The 15,147-nt window shown below is 51.9% G+C and overlaps 1 protein-coding gene across 3 annotated transcripts in view; it reads left to right on the top strand.

Moving 5' to 3' along the window:
- Positions 1-14,225, top strand: part of PIK3R5 (phosphoinositide-3-kinase regulatory subunit 5) — a 62,568-nt gene extending 48,343 nt beyond the window's left edge. Inside the window, exons 7-19 of one of the 3 annotated variants that reach the window (XM_075169783.1) lie at positions 1,135-1,309; positions 1,863-2,016; positions 2,545-2,628; positions 3,813-4,569; positions 4,669-4,822; positions 4,997-5,122; positions 5,374-5,499; positions 6,312-6,405; positions 7,683-7,759; positions 8,292-8,385; positions 9,827-9,909; positions 10,130-10,239; positions 11,307-14,225. In XM_075169783.1, coding sequence (XP_075025884.1) covers positions 1,135-1,309; positions 1,863-2,016; positions 2,545-2,628; positions 3,813-4,569; positions 4,669-4,822; positions 4,997-5,122; positions 5,374-5,499; positions 6,312-6,405; positions 7,683-7,759; positions 8,292-8,385; positions 9,827-9,909; positions 10,130-10,239; positions 11,307-11,448 — 2,176 coding nt within the window. In that variant the 3' untranslated portion in view covers positions 11,449-14,225. Of the gene's footprint in view, positions 1-1,134; positions 1,310-1,862; positions 2,017-2,544; positions 2,629-3,812; positions 4,570-4,668; positions 4,823-4,996; positions 5,123-5,373; positions 5,500-6,311; positions 6,406-7,682; positions 7,760-8,291; positions 8,386-9,826; positions 9,910-10,126; positions 10,240-11,306 lie in introns of all 3 variants that reach the window. The other 2 variants (XM_075169784.1, XM_075169782.1) reach the window with 2 other exon arrangements.
- Positions 14,226-15,147: the final 922 nt, after the last annotated feature.

Here is a 15,147-nt window from a genome sequence, read left to right as displayed (position 1 = left end):
CTGCGTGTTTGGGAGCCACCAGCCCGAGGGGGGCCAGAAGCGAGTCCATCCCAATGCAACAATTAACAAAAGCCTTGCAGCTCTGAGCGTGGTCAGACTTTGCACCTTATTCGAGGGCTGAACCTTTCCTCCTGCCAGGGCACCTCATTTGTAAATAGGAAAATGAGCCCAGGTGGTGTGTGCCCGTCCTGCCAGCCCTAGCCCCAGGGACAGTCCTTCTGCACAGCTGCCTCTACTCTGTGCAGGAGGGGTGTCCTGCTGTCCTGGCTTGTCCACTCATGCCGTGCAGCTCTGGATCTGCACCTGTATCCCACCCAGCTGCGCTGGTGCTGCTGTGTTGCTTTCCCAGTAGCTCCCCAGCTCTACAACGCTTATACTGCTGCAAGTGCAACCACTTATGACTTACAGCACGACGGCTATATTTGCATAAAAAGCCCTGAAAACCTGGCACAAAGCTGTACACAAGCTGAACCCTGGGCTTGTTGAAAGCTTGCGCCCATTGCCTGAGCTTTCTAGAACCAAGCACGCCAGAGCACATCCTTAATTTAGGGACATTTTTGCTCAGTGAGGTGGACTGCTCTTGTCAATGAACGTAAGCACATGCCTACATGCTCTCTGGACTGCAGGTTTGGGAATTCAAAGCCTGTGGATGTTCATTTTGTGGTCCAGAGCAAAAATGCAGCTGAAGGATGTGGCTCTTCTCCTTAAAGCCCAGAAGTGATGCTCTGACCTGCACCTTGCAGGGGGAAGATGTTTTAGGGGCCCCTTTCTACCTTCCCCCTCTGCTTCATCGCGTGTGCTGGATGTCCAGTTTGGACAACTGGCTGCTGGGCTGGAGCCCTGTCTGGGGCTGGTTGAACAATTATTGGGCTAGTGATATTGCAGATGTGGCAGGAGAGATGGTGCCAGGGATGCGCAGAGGGGCTGGATGGAGTATGCTCATCCGTTACCTGCTCCCTGCCGCTGGCTGGCACTGCAGCGTGGGTCTGGCACCCCTGGCACAATCCCAAGACCCTCTGGCTGTGACTAATGTGAGAGGACACTGCCATCTAGAGTGAATTTGTCCAAGAGTTTCGTGTGCCACCAGCACGCAAGCCTGACTGCCCGGACTAACCACCATCCCCTTGTCCCCAGGACGGTGCTGCTGCTCAACCGCTCCGAGGTGCAGAGCGAGTTCCTCTCCATCGCTGAGAAGCTGAGCGCCAGCGAGCACCCGCAGCGTGCCACACTCGTCGTGCTCCTCGAGCACCTCTACCAGGCCAACTTCGGAACCCGCTGTGACCTGGACAGCCTGCACCACCTCCTGAAGGTAGGCTCAGAGAGCTTCGACTTCGGTGATGCCATGATGCCATTGGGAGCAGTTTCGTGCAGTTGGCTGGGGGATTTCCTGACCAAAATAATATTTAACTGACAAAAGAAAAATGTTTTGATAACACCTCTTGTAGGAAAAATACATGTCTTTCCCTTCTCTTCTCAGGTTAGACCTGAGGTCTACACTTCTGTTTCGTGAAGTGTGGGGGGGGTAACTCACCTTTTACCCTTTTACTCCTTTCCCCATCCCTAAGTGGAGAGAGGAAGAGCCCCTGGATTTGAAATGCAGCACAAGTATTCGTTTGACCAGAGAAACACTTGGCTTTGGGGCTTGGGGGGAGCAAAAACTTGTGAAGAAAACCCCTTAAGTTGTTCAAACACTTTTTTTTTTTTTCTGTGCAGAATTTTTGGGGGAACTTGAAGGGGATAGGAGTTAGAGGAGGGAGGGAGATTGGCCCAGTGGTGTAGTTAGTGACTTTCCCCAAAGACCTGTACGTTGCCTTTGCGGAGGGACCCCCCTCAATCTCTCGTCTTGGCTCTGCTCCCTCCAGTCCAAGACACTGGAAGAGCTCTCGGAGATCTACGCCAGTGCTGCCGACGCACAGGAGATTGCAGCTGCCAGCAGCGACCCTGTGCCAGCCCGGGAGCACCTGCAATCCGTGCTGCGGGACATCGCGAGGGCCGCGTCGTTTCCTGCCATCGCGGGTGAGAACCCCCCCCCGTGCCCCTTTTTCCTCCAGGGTTTTCTACTGGCTCAGCCCCTGCAGTGGTGACGAGCTCCCCGGCGCTGCGGGTGCTGGGAGCCAGCCCTTGGAAGTGCGAAACCCTCTTCTGCGCAAAGTTTCAACCTAGCGCAAACAACAACTACAACAAAAAACCCACCGACCCAGGTCCTATTTCATAACCACGTGATGAGCCAGAAATTTTCTCATCTTTCATTAAAACAGCAACCATAAAATAATTCTCCAGCCTTTGTGGGTGAGATGAAAACATTAAATCAGAAACCGATGGCAGCAGTGATATCTGATGGCTCTTAGAGGTGTGAAATGTCCCCTCGTCCCAATTGCGTGTGACTTCACAGGGATAATGACAGCAGCATCAGTGCTCTGCATGACCTGGGCTGCCCCAAAACATGTGCATGGGGTGGGCAGCGTCTCCCACCGGCCAGGAGAGCTGTCAGGAGCAGTATCGGGGTTGCCTGCAAACTAACTCCTCTCCCTCCCCTCTTCCCAGGCGAGGCTCAGCCCCGCAAGCTCCACACCATCCCCATCCCCGCCGCTCGCTGCTACACTTACAGCTGGGATCAGGATAACTTTGGTAAGTGGAGGGGGTCCCCTGTCCACCCTACTGAGACCGTAGCTCTCTGCTCCCCGTTGCAGGGCTGGCTGAGCAGCGTCGGCACTGCCATGTGCAGCTGGGCGTGCGGCACAAACTGTGGCCAGAGCCTGAAAGAACTGATAACAAATTGTTCATGGTGACAGGAGAGAGAACGCAGTGGGCACCCGTGTCCCCTGGATGGGAGAGGACATGGGTGTCAGCTGGGGCACGATGCCTGCTGTGATCCCAAGCAAAGCCCTCCTCCGAGCTGTGGGCAGAAGGCACTGGTTGCCCCAAAACACGTTGTGTTGCCAGAGACAAATCAGACAGGGTTTGATCTCCTGGGCAAAGTTGTGCCTTGCATTAAGCTGGAAGAGATTCACCGCACCCGTGCCTGTGGGGATATTGGGAGGATGGAGACCTTGGTTGGTAGAAAGCTCCTCTGCAAGGAATAAATCTTGCTCATGCCCTGGAAATAATTGTTGCTGGAAAAGCCTGACCGCACTGAGATGTTGGGGCTTTGTGGGGTTCAGACCCCTCGGATGTTACAGCTCTTCCCCCACCCACAGCAGGGATGGCCAAGGAGCGGGTGCCTTTGCCGTGCTCTTGGCCCGGCCGCAGCAGTTTTGCAGGGGAAACGGCGGCTTCCCCTTATGCTGAGCTGGTCTCTCCGGCTTCCCCATTCCTGGAAGACCTTTTCTGTTCCCGTGAAGGCTTAGTGTTCGTTGCCCTCTGGCCCCCGCAAGCTGGACCAGAGTTCTGACTTGGGCTTTGCAGCGAGTCTAGCCTTGCCGGGAGGTCACCCCCAGTGGGGCGATTTGGGGTTTGATTATCAAAATACCTTGCTTTCCTCCTGCCCTCCGGTTAAACCTGGATTGGACTCGGGCACATTGTGAAATCTGTGTAGGAAGGAAGCAAAACCCCAGCTGGTGTTTGCCTTTCGAGAACCCAAATGGAATGTGACCTCAAGGAGAGAAATACGTTTTGTTTTGCCATGGCATCTGAGCACCTTCTGGCAATTTAAACACCTTCAGGAGGAGGTTTTTAGCTCCTTGTTTGAAACCATGTAGGATGAAAGAGAGCATTGGCCATGCTGTAGTAGTGTTGTTGTCTGAGGTCATCACATTTCCAGCGGCTGTGCTGGATCCCGTACCAGACCCGATCTCCCTCCGGTTGCCTTTCAGATATCCTCAATGATGTCCTCAGCAAAGAGTGCAGCGTTGTTGAGCCCATGGCCTCGGAGAACGAGGAGGAGGATGAAGAGGAGGAGGAGGAGGTGGAAACCCACGGCTGTTCCCCCGAGCGGGACTCACTGCTTTCCCCTATCTGCACCATTTCCAGAGACTCTATGTACTCGGCGCTGTCGGAGGAGGGATCTAAGCCCTCGCGAGTGTCCCTCTTCGCCACCTCCAAGGACTCCATCTCAGAGCTGACGGTGGTCTCCAGAAAGTCCCTGAAGTCGTTCGTCTCCAGCCTGAAGGACTGCATGGACAGCGGGTACGCAGAGGACAGCGACGAGAGCTCCCTGGACATGGTGGGGAGGCCGGAGCTGAAGGTAGAGAAGACCCACCACAAATACAGGCACACGCTGACCAACAAGATCTACAAACTGTTCAAGAGCAAAAGCCAGCTGGTCTTGAGGAGAGACCTGAAGGATTGCCCGGACACGGGCTCGCTCTCGCTGTCCCTGCGCCGGGCCGAGAGCCTGTGCACCCCCCAGGCCAAGCACCGCGTCCCGGCGCGCTCCCGGCGCGCTCACTCGCTGCCGCAGCACGTCCTGAGCCAGCGGCTGCCGGCCCCGCTCACCCCGCGGCACCTCAGCCTCCACCGACGGCCCTTCCTCAGCTATGACGAGGACGCCAAGGTCTCCACGCTGCGTGTCGTGGTCTTCGGCTCCGACCGCATCTCGGGGAAAGTGGCCCGAGCCTACAGCAACCTCAGGTGAGCCAGGCGGTGCAGGGGACCCGGCTGCAGGTACCTGGCCCTGGGGGGACACACCGGAGGGCTTGGCTCACCCAGCCCTCTCCTACCTTCTCCTAGGCTCAAGGAGAGCACCTGCCCCTCACTGACAAGGTACTTCAAGCTGCAGTTTTTCTATGTCCCCGTGAAGAGGAGCTGCTTGGCTCCATCGACCCCGCTGATGCATCCCTCCCCGTCCTTGGGGGACCCGCAGCTCCGGGCCTCGGCTCAGGTGGTAGGTGTCGTGCTCGCCGCGGGGCGCGCAGTGCCGCCGGTGCTCTGCCCGCCCCGAGAGCGGTGCGCGAGGAGGCTGGCAGGGCAGGGTGAGGGGAGCGCTGGTGTCTCACCAAGCGTGGGGTGAGGAGCCTGGGGGGGGGCCCTGGTGTGACCCCTGTGTGTCCGGTTTCAGGATCCCACCTTGGCTGGGATGGAGAGCAGCACCAACGACATTTCCCACTACATTGGCATGTTGGACCCATGGTACGAGCGCAACGTTCTTGGGTTGATGAACCTGCCCATGGACGTCCTGTGTCAGGTATGTGCGTGCCAGCTGGTAGGGCTTGGCGTCCCCCTTCCCCGAGGTACAGGGCAGCTGAGCGGAGAGCTTCTGCTTAGCGCTGGGCCACCACGATCCTGTACAGCAGGCTGTGCTACATGGACACGGGATGGAGATGGGTGGTCAGGAGGAGGGTTTCTGTCTCTAGCAGGGTGGGACGGGCAGTTCTTGGCACTGGGCTGTGGGTACCACGTACCCCATCAGGCTTGTGACTTATTCTCTCGCCGCAGTCTGCCAAGCCAGAGGCTGAGCCCCAGGAGGACTCCCAGGAGCAGCTGCCCATCCTGGCCGACATGATCCTCTACTATTGCCGCTTCGCCACGCGCCCCGTCCTGCTGCAGCTCTACCAGACAGAGGTAGGCAAAGGGGCTCAGCCCCGTCTTGGCGACGGCGAAAGGGAGGTCTTCTGCCTGTGCCGCTAACTCGGGACCCGCCTGTGAAGCGGATGGGGTATGGCACAGCCACCATCTGCTGCTGAGGCAAAGCTTGGTCTCCCCTTGTTCCCTGGGTGCCCATGGTGCTTTGGCTGGTGCTCCTGGCCCAGGGATTGAGAGCATGCAGGTCCTGCCCAGACAATCCTTAATCACACGAGCAGTTTTCCATCCAAATACCTTTCCCCATGACACGAAGCGACTCCTGTCAGTGCTGACAGGTTATTCGCATCGCTGGAAGTCTCTCCAGTGCTCTGCTTTCCAAACCAAACCCCTCCATGAAGCTGTTTTCCATGCCCCACGGTGTGCACAGGGCAGACATGGGGGAAAGGTTCAATGCACGGCTGCAACGACTGCTTTGGTGCGGTGGCACGGGACCGGCTGCAGTGGGGCTGTGGCGAGCGGAGTTGCTGCTGTTCATGGGATTTGTGTCGCCCAAAGCGATGCCCAGACCCTGCTGTTAGGCTCATCGTGGGTTTTCTTTCCAGTGGGTTGGGGAGTTTTCTTTAAATGAAAATTAGGTTTTTGAGTTGTTTTACTTGCTGGTGGTCTGTTAAAACAGTCGGAAGTACAACTAAAGGCAAGTGTCACCCAAGGCAGTTGTTGAAAGTTGTATTTTGAAAACATGATTTTCCCAAACTGACCTGTTTCCTGCAGAAAGGAGTGAGGGGGTGAATGTTGCCTGGCGTGGGCTGGGTCTCCTCACCACCGCGTCTTCCCTCTTCTCCCCCTGGCAGCTCACCTTCATTGGGGGAGAAAAGATGACTGAAGTCTTCATCCATTCCCTGGAGCTGGGCCACTCGGCGGCCACGCGGGCCATCAAGGCGTCAGGTCTGTAGCTGCTTCTGCACCTGCAGCCTTGGGGTGGAGGTCTGCAAACCACCGGGCTGGGAGATAAATGGAAAGAGGGGCTGGGGGGACTGTGGGCTGCAAGAGGTGTCTGAGCCCAGGCTGCATCGTGAGCAAAGATCCAGACATCTTTTTGGAAGTGAAGCATCATAGTTCTTGCATTCCTCTTCAGGACCGAAGCTGTGGCAATGCCTTGTTATTTTTACTGCTGTTAACTCTAAAATATATTTGCAATAACACAGCGTCAAGCCCATTTCCTTCCTCTCATGAGCACCTGGCCAAGTGCAGCTCTTCGTCTTTTCTTTTGGCCGCTTTCTGTTGTTTGTCTGGGAGTGTCATTTATAAAAACCCTCTTTCCATTTCCTTAGTTTACTGGGCAAAGCAAGGTTCGTGTGCGTGCTTGGAGCCTTCCTGCAAGGGAGATCCATGAGCTTTTACAGTAGGAATTTATAAAATTATTAGAGACAAGAAGCAATGGCAGAAGCATCTGCCTGCAGCGTGGTCTCCAGCTCTCTCCCGGGTACCAAGGATAACACGCTGTCTGGTGCCGTGCAGCTCGCAGAGACATCTCATGGCCAACCAACAATACTGCATTTAAACACGTTGCTTAATTTTTTTAACCAATTGCTTTTCTGTGATCTCGCCTTGTCTTTCTAAACAGAGCTCATAAAATATCCTCCGTATGAAGTGTCACCACCCCACTCCCCCAAAATACAGGCTTGGCCACAACCTCTTCCCAATAACTCATGAAACCACCAATCCTTTCTGACTTTGATTTTTTTTTTTTTTTTTTTTTTTCCCCTTGGGTTGTCTGGCAGCACACCACTTAACATCTGCAAAAAATTATCCAGGGGAAAAAAAAAAGTTAGTAAGTGTCGGGCACAGTATTTCAAGGCTAATTTAATGTGGGCACAAATATGCCCGGAAAAACAGGAGCTGGGTTAGCAATGCGGCCTTTTATTGCTTTGTGTTTTTCCCTGGAGCACTGACCCCTCTGCACCAGCTTAGCCAGCACCGCTTTCAGTTTTGCAGAGCTGCTTGTTGTGCTTTGTGTTGAAATTTCTGCACTGGATTAATTGCTTTCTGGCAGCTTTTAAGCCACCTTTTCTTTTTGCCTTTTTGCTCCACAGCTGTGTTCAGCAAACCATTTTTTTTTTTTCCCCCCTTTCTGTAGATACTGAGTGTGCTGCTTATCAGTAGCCAACTGAAGAATGGGGATAAAAGGCCACCCTGTGACATTTGCTCCTTTTTTTGTGCAGGTCCAGGCAGCAAAAGGCTGGGCATAGATGGAGACAGAGAAGCAATCCCGCTAACACTACAGATCGCCTACAGTAAGGTGAGTGCACGGGACTTGCACAAAGACAAACGGGGCAGAAAGCCGCTTCAGTGCTGGGCAAACATGTCTCAGCGGCGGGCTGAGAGAGGCAAACGCTGACAGTCTGCTGGAGGAACCCGAATCCAAACCCAGATGAGCCAAACTCAAGCTAATTGTCTACTTACTGGCTGATTGGGGGTGGCTTTCCATTTCTGTTCAGTCCAGTTAAATAGGGAACGTGCAGCCAGTTTTTATCGACTGGACGTGTACTCGGTGCCACCTTACACTGGTGGACTTTGCTTCCAGGTAGCGATCTTCTGCTGGTCACAGCAGTCCTCCTATTTTGTTGATTCCTTTGCAGTTATTTAGTGGTAAGCCTGGGCAATTTTTGTAAATCCAAGGTTAAATGAATTTTAATGCCTACTCAAACTTTGTCTGTGCAGCTCCAGGTAAATCCAGATCTGAGCTAGTCCAGCCAGATGGTTAGGGGTGGGAGGCAGGGTAACATCAGCTTGGAGCATGGCATCTCACGGGCTTTGGTTGGTCTCTGCAGACAGCCATCAGTGGAAGAAGTCACTGGAATGATGTTGAGAAGGTCTGCACATCCGTCAACCTTAGCAAAGCCTGCAAGAAATATGAAGAACTAGGTGGGTAGAGGTGGTCTTTGTGGCTTTGCAATGGGAGGGACTGGTGGAGCAAGAGGACAGCATGGATCTTCTAGCTGGAGCAAAGCAGAGATGTGTGAATGCAGAAGATACGTGGAAGGTGCCTGGTGTTCCCTGGGGCATAGTGTAGTCCTTGGCTGTCCTTAGCGCCACATCAGCGACATTTGATTTCCTGTTGTCCTAAAGCTTCCAGCCAGGGAAATGGGATGTCCATTAGGGATGGGGCTGGGACAATTCAAACAGTAGGATGATCACTGGAGAGTGGTGCTTTCCAGAACAACACTTGTTTAGTAAGTTAGAAGGAGAGACGGGTAAAACTGTTGTTAAGTGAAGTAGGACCAAGGGAGAGGGTGCTTGTCCTGCCGCCAGCTTTCAGCAGGCTCTCGCTAAGCTGGTGCTTCAGCCTGGTTTCCTTCCTGCAGCTCAGAGATAGCTGGCTGCCACATGGTTTTACTTCATAGTTTTTTTTTTCTAATCAGGTTTCCGATGGGGTATTAATAAGGCTTTGAGCCTTTTAAAAGCAGCAAGACTTTTAGTCTGTGTGTGTATTTAGAAGCAATACCTGTTCATTCTTGCTTAAGAACTGCTGTTTTGGCAATCAGACACCCAGTTCTGAGTAAACCGAGGGGTTTTTTAGTTCCTCTTTCCTCGTGTGCTTTGTGTCTGGCAGATGTGTGGTTTGTGAGCGGAGTAGTTGGAGCAAACAGGTGATCTACCAAATAGGAGACAGCTCCTACATGCCCTACGGAGCTCAACCTAAGCCTCTATCCCTCCTGTTGCTACCCCATCTGTGAAGCCATGCATGTGAACCCTGGAAAAAACCCAGCAGGAATTAATTTCTCATCTCCTCTATATATTTTGAGTTGGGTGTTTCTGCGCTAGTTCAGGAGCTTCGTTCGTGCTGCCAACGCTATGGGTTTGCTTCAGGGGGTGTGCTCAATTCCACGTTGGGGAGAAGCTTCTCCTTCATGAATCTCCTTCCTTCCAAGAAAAACCCCGTCCCCTTGATTGTCTCTGTTGGTTTTCACATTCAGCAGTTTGACCACAGGATGTCACTGTAGTTCCAGACACGAAAAAGCATCTCCAGGTGGACTGCAAGAAAGGCTAAGCTGGGAGAGCTAGAATTTCCTCGTCATGATTAGGGCAATGTTTTTTCTTCTGTTTAGGTCTTAAGACAGTTAAATGTCCTTTTCTGCTATGTTTGGAAAGCAGTTGGACATTACAGAGGACGTTCATCTGATTGCTTTCTTTCCGTGTGGGTTAGCATGAGGAAAGTAAAGCTAGAACCGTACCGCATTTCCCCCAGCGGTGCGGTCCTGCTGAGAGCCACTGGCTCTGGGATGCTTTGAGGGGTGGAGGGACCACTTGGGTTCCCACCAGTGGCCCAGAAGCCCCAAGTGAAAACAATTTTCTGTTGTTACAGCCTCAAAGACAGAGTGTCTCAACTTAACCATGACGGAGGTGGTCAAAAGGCAAAACTCCAAATCCAAAAAAAGTTTCAATCAGGTAACTCAAATCATGGTGCTTTTACATTTGGTAACAAAAGGTCAGCCTGACTTAGCTGGGAGGGAAGCAGGGCAGGAGACAGTAGCCCCTTGGGGGAGCCGTTTGCTGTTGGCCACCAGGCCTGCCTTAGGGGTGCCCAGCTCCCCTGCTCCCCTTCCCTGCACAGGGAACTGCACTGAGCCTGGTGGGTCCCTCACTCAGACTCTTCTTCTATCAGCAGATCAGTGTGTCCCAGATAAAAGTAGACAAGGTCCAGATTATCGGTGTCCAGTCCTCCTTCGCCGTGTGCCTGGACCAGGATGAGCAGAAGATCCTGCAGAGTGTAACCAGGTAGGAACTGCAATGTGGCCGGCTGCCCGCTGCAGTCAGCCCTCCTGGGATGCTGCACCCTGCGTGTAAGGACTTGTCCATGAAGTGTGGGTGGCCACCGGCAGGACGAGGTCCTGAGCACCATGGTAGATCTATGCCAGATGCCCAAGCTGGGTAATGTAGCTCCAAGCTCTGTAGTGCAGCTGAGCTCAGGTGGGTTGGATGGTCCTGCTCAGATCCCAGCAGTGTTTTACCTTCATGACTGCTACAGTCTAAAGGGAGGTCCCGAGTCAACTGTTCAACTCTGTAAAGACAGCTCTTTCAGCAAGACCAGTCATAAGCCAGAGGAAAGCTATGCAACATAAATGAGGTGTTTGGAGACCATTGGGCACATGAGCAGAGCCTTCAACTTCTAAACCTCATTTGGGTTCTCCACCACCTTTGGCATACCCATTGCAGAAAGAACCCATGATCTTCATGGGAGAGACTGGGGTAGAGCAAGAATTGTTCATTTGACTGTTCATCCATCAGTCATGTCCCCAGGGCACCAAGCTGGCTCCCCGGGTGATGGAATTTGAAAACTCACTGTAGACAACATAATTCCATGAGTACAAAAAGATCCATGGGTCTTAAAAATGTGCAAGCGTTTTAATTTCTCCCTCAGAGAGAGCAGAACTCTGCAAGGTTATGCTGCCTCCAATGGAAAAAGATTTCAGATCTTATTTCTTAAATAACCCTAATGAGAAGTGTTTTACTTAACTTGTTTGTTGGGCAACGCAAGGGGCTAATGGGAGAGTTCAATGCATGAAATGGAGAAGGAGCTACTTCCCTCTCCCCAAAACTTGGGGGATGCAAAATTCTCGTTTTCCCTAATGAGTTTCAGAAATTACTCTTTATGGATGCTTCTGCTCTAGGTCCCAATCTGAGCCAGCTTAAAGACCTGAACTCTCAGCACTCAAACTCCACACGGTCCTATTAAAGACCTCACTGATTCCTCTTTGTTTGCAGATATTTCTGCTGCACCTGAGGACCGTGATTCTCAGCCACACACCTTACTTATAACTTGGTTTCTTTTTGTTCCCCTGCAGGTGTGAGATCTCTGTGTGCTACAAACCCAGGGACAGTGATCTCTTTGCACTGAGAAGGTCCTCTTTGCCTTCCCAGGACCCCTCCGAGTTTCATTCTCTCCTGTGTTTACCCATTGCCACCTTCAGTGGAGCACTGCCGTAGAAGAACCGTGTGTCCGCTCAGGCCAGACTCACATCCAACACCAATATAGCTTCCGGAAAAGGAAGTGGACTGTCCTCCTTTGGGCTGGAGACCCATCTGTTCTTGTCCAAGACATCCTGCAGCCCAAAGCATTAGCATGGTGGCTGAGCTGCTCCTTGTCTGGGCTTTGCCCATCCTTGGGAAATGGGAACATTGGTGTTGTGCTCTGGTATCTCTCAGGGTTCATCAGCAACGGGAGAAAAGTGGTTTCCTTGAGATCTCCACCTGGTTCAGCAGACTGCCAACACCTAGATTGAGAAAGCAAGGCAAGGACAATGATATTTTCCTGCCAGCAAATGGTGCTGTGGCTGTATTTGACAGTGACTGCAAGGCCAGCGTGACCGGGGGGGAGCTCATGGGTGGGGACATTTTGGAAAATGAATGTCCTTGGTTGAGTGACGGTAGGTGGCCTTCAACGCATGCAGAGTTGCAGACCACCCATCCGAAGTCCTGATGGCATTACACCCATAACAGATCGAGGATGCTCAGGACAGTTCTTTCGGGATGGGGAGAGGCTTTCTCAACATTTCCTTTAAATTATGAAGGTTGGGTGTCTTGCAGAGAAACGGTGCAGAGCAGGGCGACCCAGCTGAGACCCAGAAAGACCCCAGCATGGGTTGTACAGTGCTGCTTGTGTTCCAGTGAACTGAGTGCAATAGGCCATACCAGCTTGTCATGTAGGCATGTGTTTACTGTAAATTCAGGACCTGCAGGAGATGAACTTCCAATTTCTGCAGAATTTCAAAGTTGACCCAGGAGATGTACTTCCCCTTCAGCCCATGTTCTTGCATCCTGCTTCCCAGCACTGTACGCTAGAGGCATCCCAGAGGCTGAATCCTCAATAGTTGCTTGAAATATGGCAGGAACCATGCTCACATTCTTAGGAGGGAGGGAAGTACTAGGAAAACCACTAGGATTGCCTAAAGCTTACCTGAGGAGGCAGCTTTGCTAGAGAAGGACCCAGCACCAAAAACACTAGTGACACTTGCAAGCGATGCTAGGATTTGAGATCCCCCCTACCCTGCAAAGAGGCTTTCCGTCCTCTTCATTCTCTCTGCAAGGCTGCAGGTACAGAAAGGTGCAATAGTTGGGGGTGTTTAGAGGTATTCTGACCCCAGGAGCAAAAAATGAGACTGGAAAAGCCTTGCCTGGTTTCATAGCCCTCAAGCTGTTTCTCAGTAGGTTTTGGTGATTGCACTAATGACAACAGGCAGAAGAGCATGCTGCCTGCTGCAGGCTAAAAGGATCTTAATGCCAAGGACATATGCTCCCTAGAAAACGTCTGAAAGGGACCCCCGATACTGCTGGGGGGCTGCAGGGCTCAGCCATGGTGTGATCAGTTCAGTGTGGGTCCCCTGATCCTCCAGAAAACGGGACCTGGCCAGCTCTTAGCAATAGTTAGAACAAGGTTGGGGTCTGTCCCCAAGGGCTGGTGGCATCTGAGGTTAAATCTGCCAGGAAAAGGGCCAGAGCCCCTGGGGGCTTCACTTGTCTCCGAGGAGCGTGGGTCAAGCTTGTCTGCTGGATTCTTCCACATCCCTCTTGGAAGTGTTTGGGAGATCCCTCCTGTGCCAACGACTCTGATTCTGGCCCCGCTGGCTGCTGGACCTGCTTTCTGTCCCCACTGCCTCTGTTGTTTGGGGACAGCTTGGTCTGGGCCCAGTGGTGAACATCTCAGGTTGAGAAGGTGCCAGCTGGCTCTTTGGTGACCTCAGCAACTCTGGATGCAGCTTCTGCCAATGGCCAGAGATGAGCAAAAATGAGATGTGAACATACTCCCGAGGTCTCTGCGCTTCGTCCTTCTACTTGAATAAACCATCCCAAGGATGGTGTTGCCTTGTGGACTCCAAGAAAAGACCCTCATGTGGAGCAAAGCATCACTTAAACGTACGCAGGTGCTCTGGTTCCACCATGATGCAAAGCCGGCTTGGACTCCCAGTAAGGACCCACCTCCCCTGGCCACGCACCAACCCTGGGAGCACCCACCTTTTCCTATGTGCATGGAGCAGTGTCCGTCCCTTGCTCACAGCACGGACTCGGCAGGGACACCAAGAGACTGCCAGGTCATGGTGGGCTGTCCCCTCTCTCACAGGGTGCCTGCGGGGCGATGTGGGAACACGCGCTGAGGTCGCTGCTGTGCACCTCTGCACATCAGTATTTTAAGTCCAATAGGCTCCAGGGATCAGAAAGAGATTTTAATAGCTCTTTCTACACACTTGGAAAAAGTTTTCCCACTGACTTTTCTTTTCCCAAACAGGTTTGTGTGCATCTTCTCACATGGGGCTGAAATTTGACAGCTGGATTTTTTGTTCAATACTTTAAAATAGCACCTTATCCTGTCAAAACATTGCTATTTGTGATCTTGATATCCGTGGCTAAATATATCCCTGCCGCTGTTAATGGTATAAACCTTTCAGCTGGCCCTACAGAAGTACTAGAGAAGAGAATTTCCATCTCAGAGAGAAAAACAGGCACAAACTCTAGGGACTCATAATCCTGGCTAAGGTTTTGACCTCTGATGCTTTCTGGAAATGAAAGAAGTCCGAGGTTCTTTCAGGTCATCCTTATACATATGTTCAGCATCACCAAATCTGTGTAATGTCTGTGCTGATCTGTAAAATACTGTTCAAAGAACTTTTAAGGTAATTGTAAAATATTAAATGTTGATTTATTTCGACTACAAGTACAGTGTTTGAGTCGAGTAATTTCTGAGCAGGCGGGAGGCACAGGAGGAGGCTCTGTATCTCTACGAGGAGGGCAGGGAGCACCTGGGTCCTTTGCAGAGTAGCTGACCCGAGAGCAGGAAAAGGCTCATAAAGTCATTAAGTTCATGAGCCTGGTAACAGAGGGCATGACATGGAGACCCACAGCCGTTAATTGAGCTGCTTCTGTTCTGTGAGTAAAAAAGCAGGTTTTGATGCTGTAAATCCAAAATCGGTTTCATGCTGGATTAAGGAGAAAAGAAACTAACGGAGCTTGTGTGTGCAAGGTGAGATCTGTGCAGACCCTTCCCTTCTAGGAGGCTCCTTGACCTTCGCTGTGTTATTTTGCAGAGAAATACGAGTTACGCCGAGAGCTGAGCACCTGGCAGCTCCTGGGGCCATGGGCCAGGTCCAGCCCCGGGGTGCACAGCAGAGCCCTGGGACGAAGGGTGACGGCTCCGGGTCGGCAGGTTTTTGCCCAGCAGCTGGGTATTGGGATATTTCCGACTTGGAAATCTCTTCTGCATCTTTGGGGATGCAGACTTTGCAGATGGAGCTGTTGCTACTGCAGGTACTCTGAAATATGAAATGACACTTGCAAATGTTTAACTGTCTCCAGTGTTACCCTTCTCTTCCTGTGGATATTCAAGGAAAGAGGCTTAGTTGGTATGAGGGCCAATGTCCTGTAATCAAATAAACAACGTGGGAAAAGTCATTTCAGCTCAGACAAGCCAAAAACCAGATGAGAATAACTTTTGTTAATCAGCACTTTGTTATGTATTAGCTATCAAATTTTTTCACTCTGATTAGAGAATAACAAAAGGTGTTTTTTAAATAAAAAGAAAAGGGTCTTTTGAAAAGGCAAATAAAATTCAAAAGGAAAATACTTTATTTTCCTAGCTGGAATGATAATCTGCTTTTGTTTGTTCTCAACAACAAAAAAGCCCCAAACCCTAAA

Source organism: Calonectris borealis, chromosome 20 (assembly GCF_964195595.1).
Source record: "Calonectris borealis chromosome 20, bCalBor7.hap1.2, whole genome shotgun sequence".
NCBI lineage: Eukaryota > Metazoa > Chordata > Aves > Procellariiformes > Procellariidae > Calonectris > Calonectris borealis.
The sequence above is the reverse complement of the archived record's forward strand: the minus strand, read 5'-3'. Positions and strand labels throughout refer to the sequence as shown.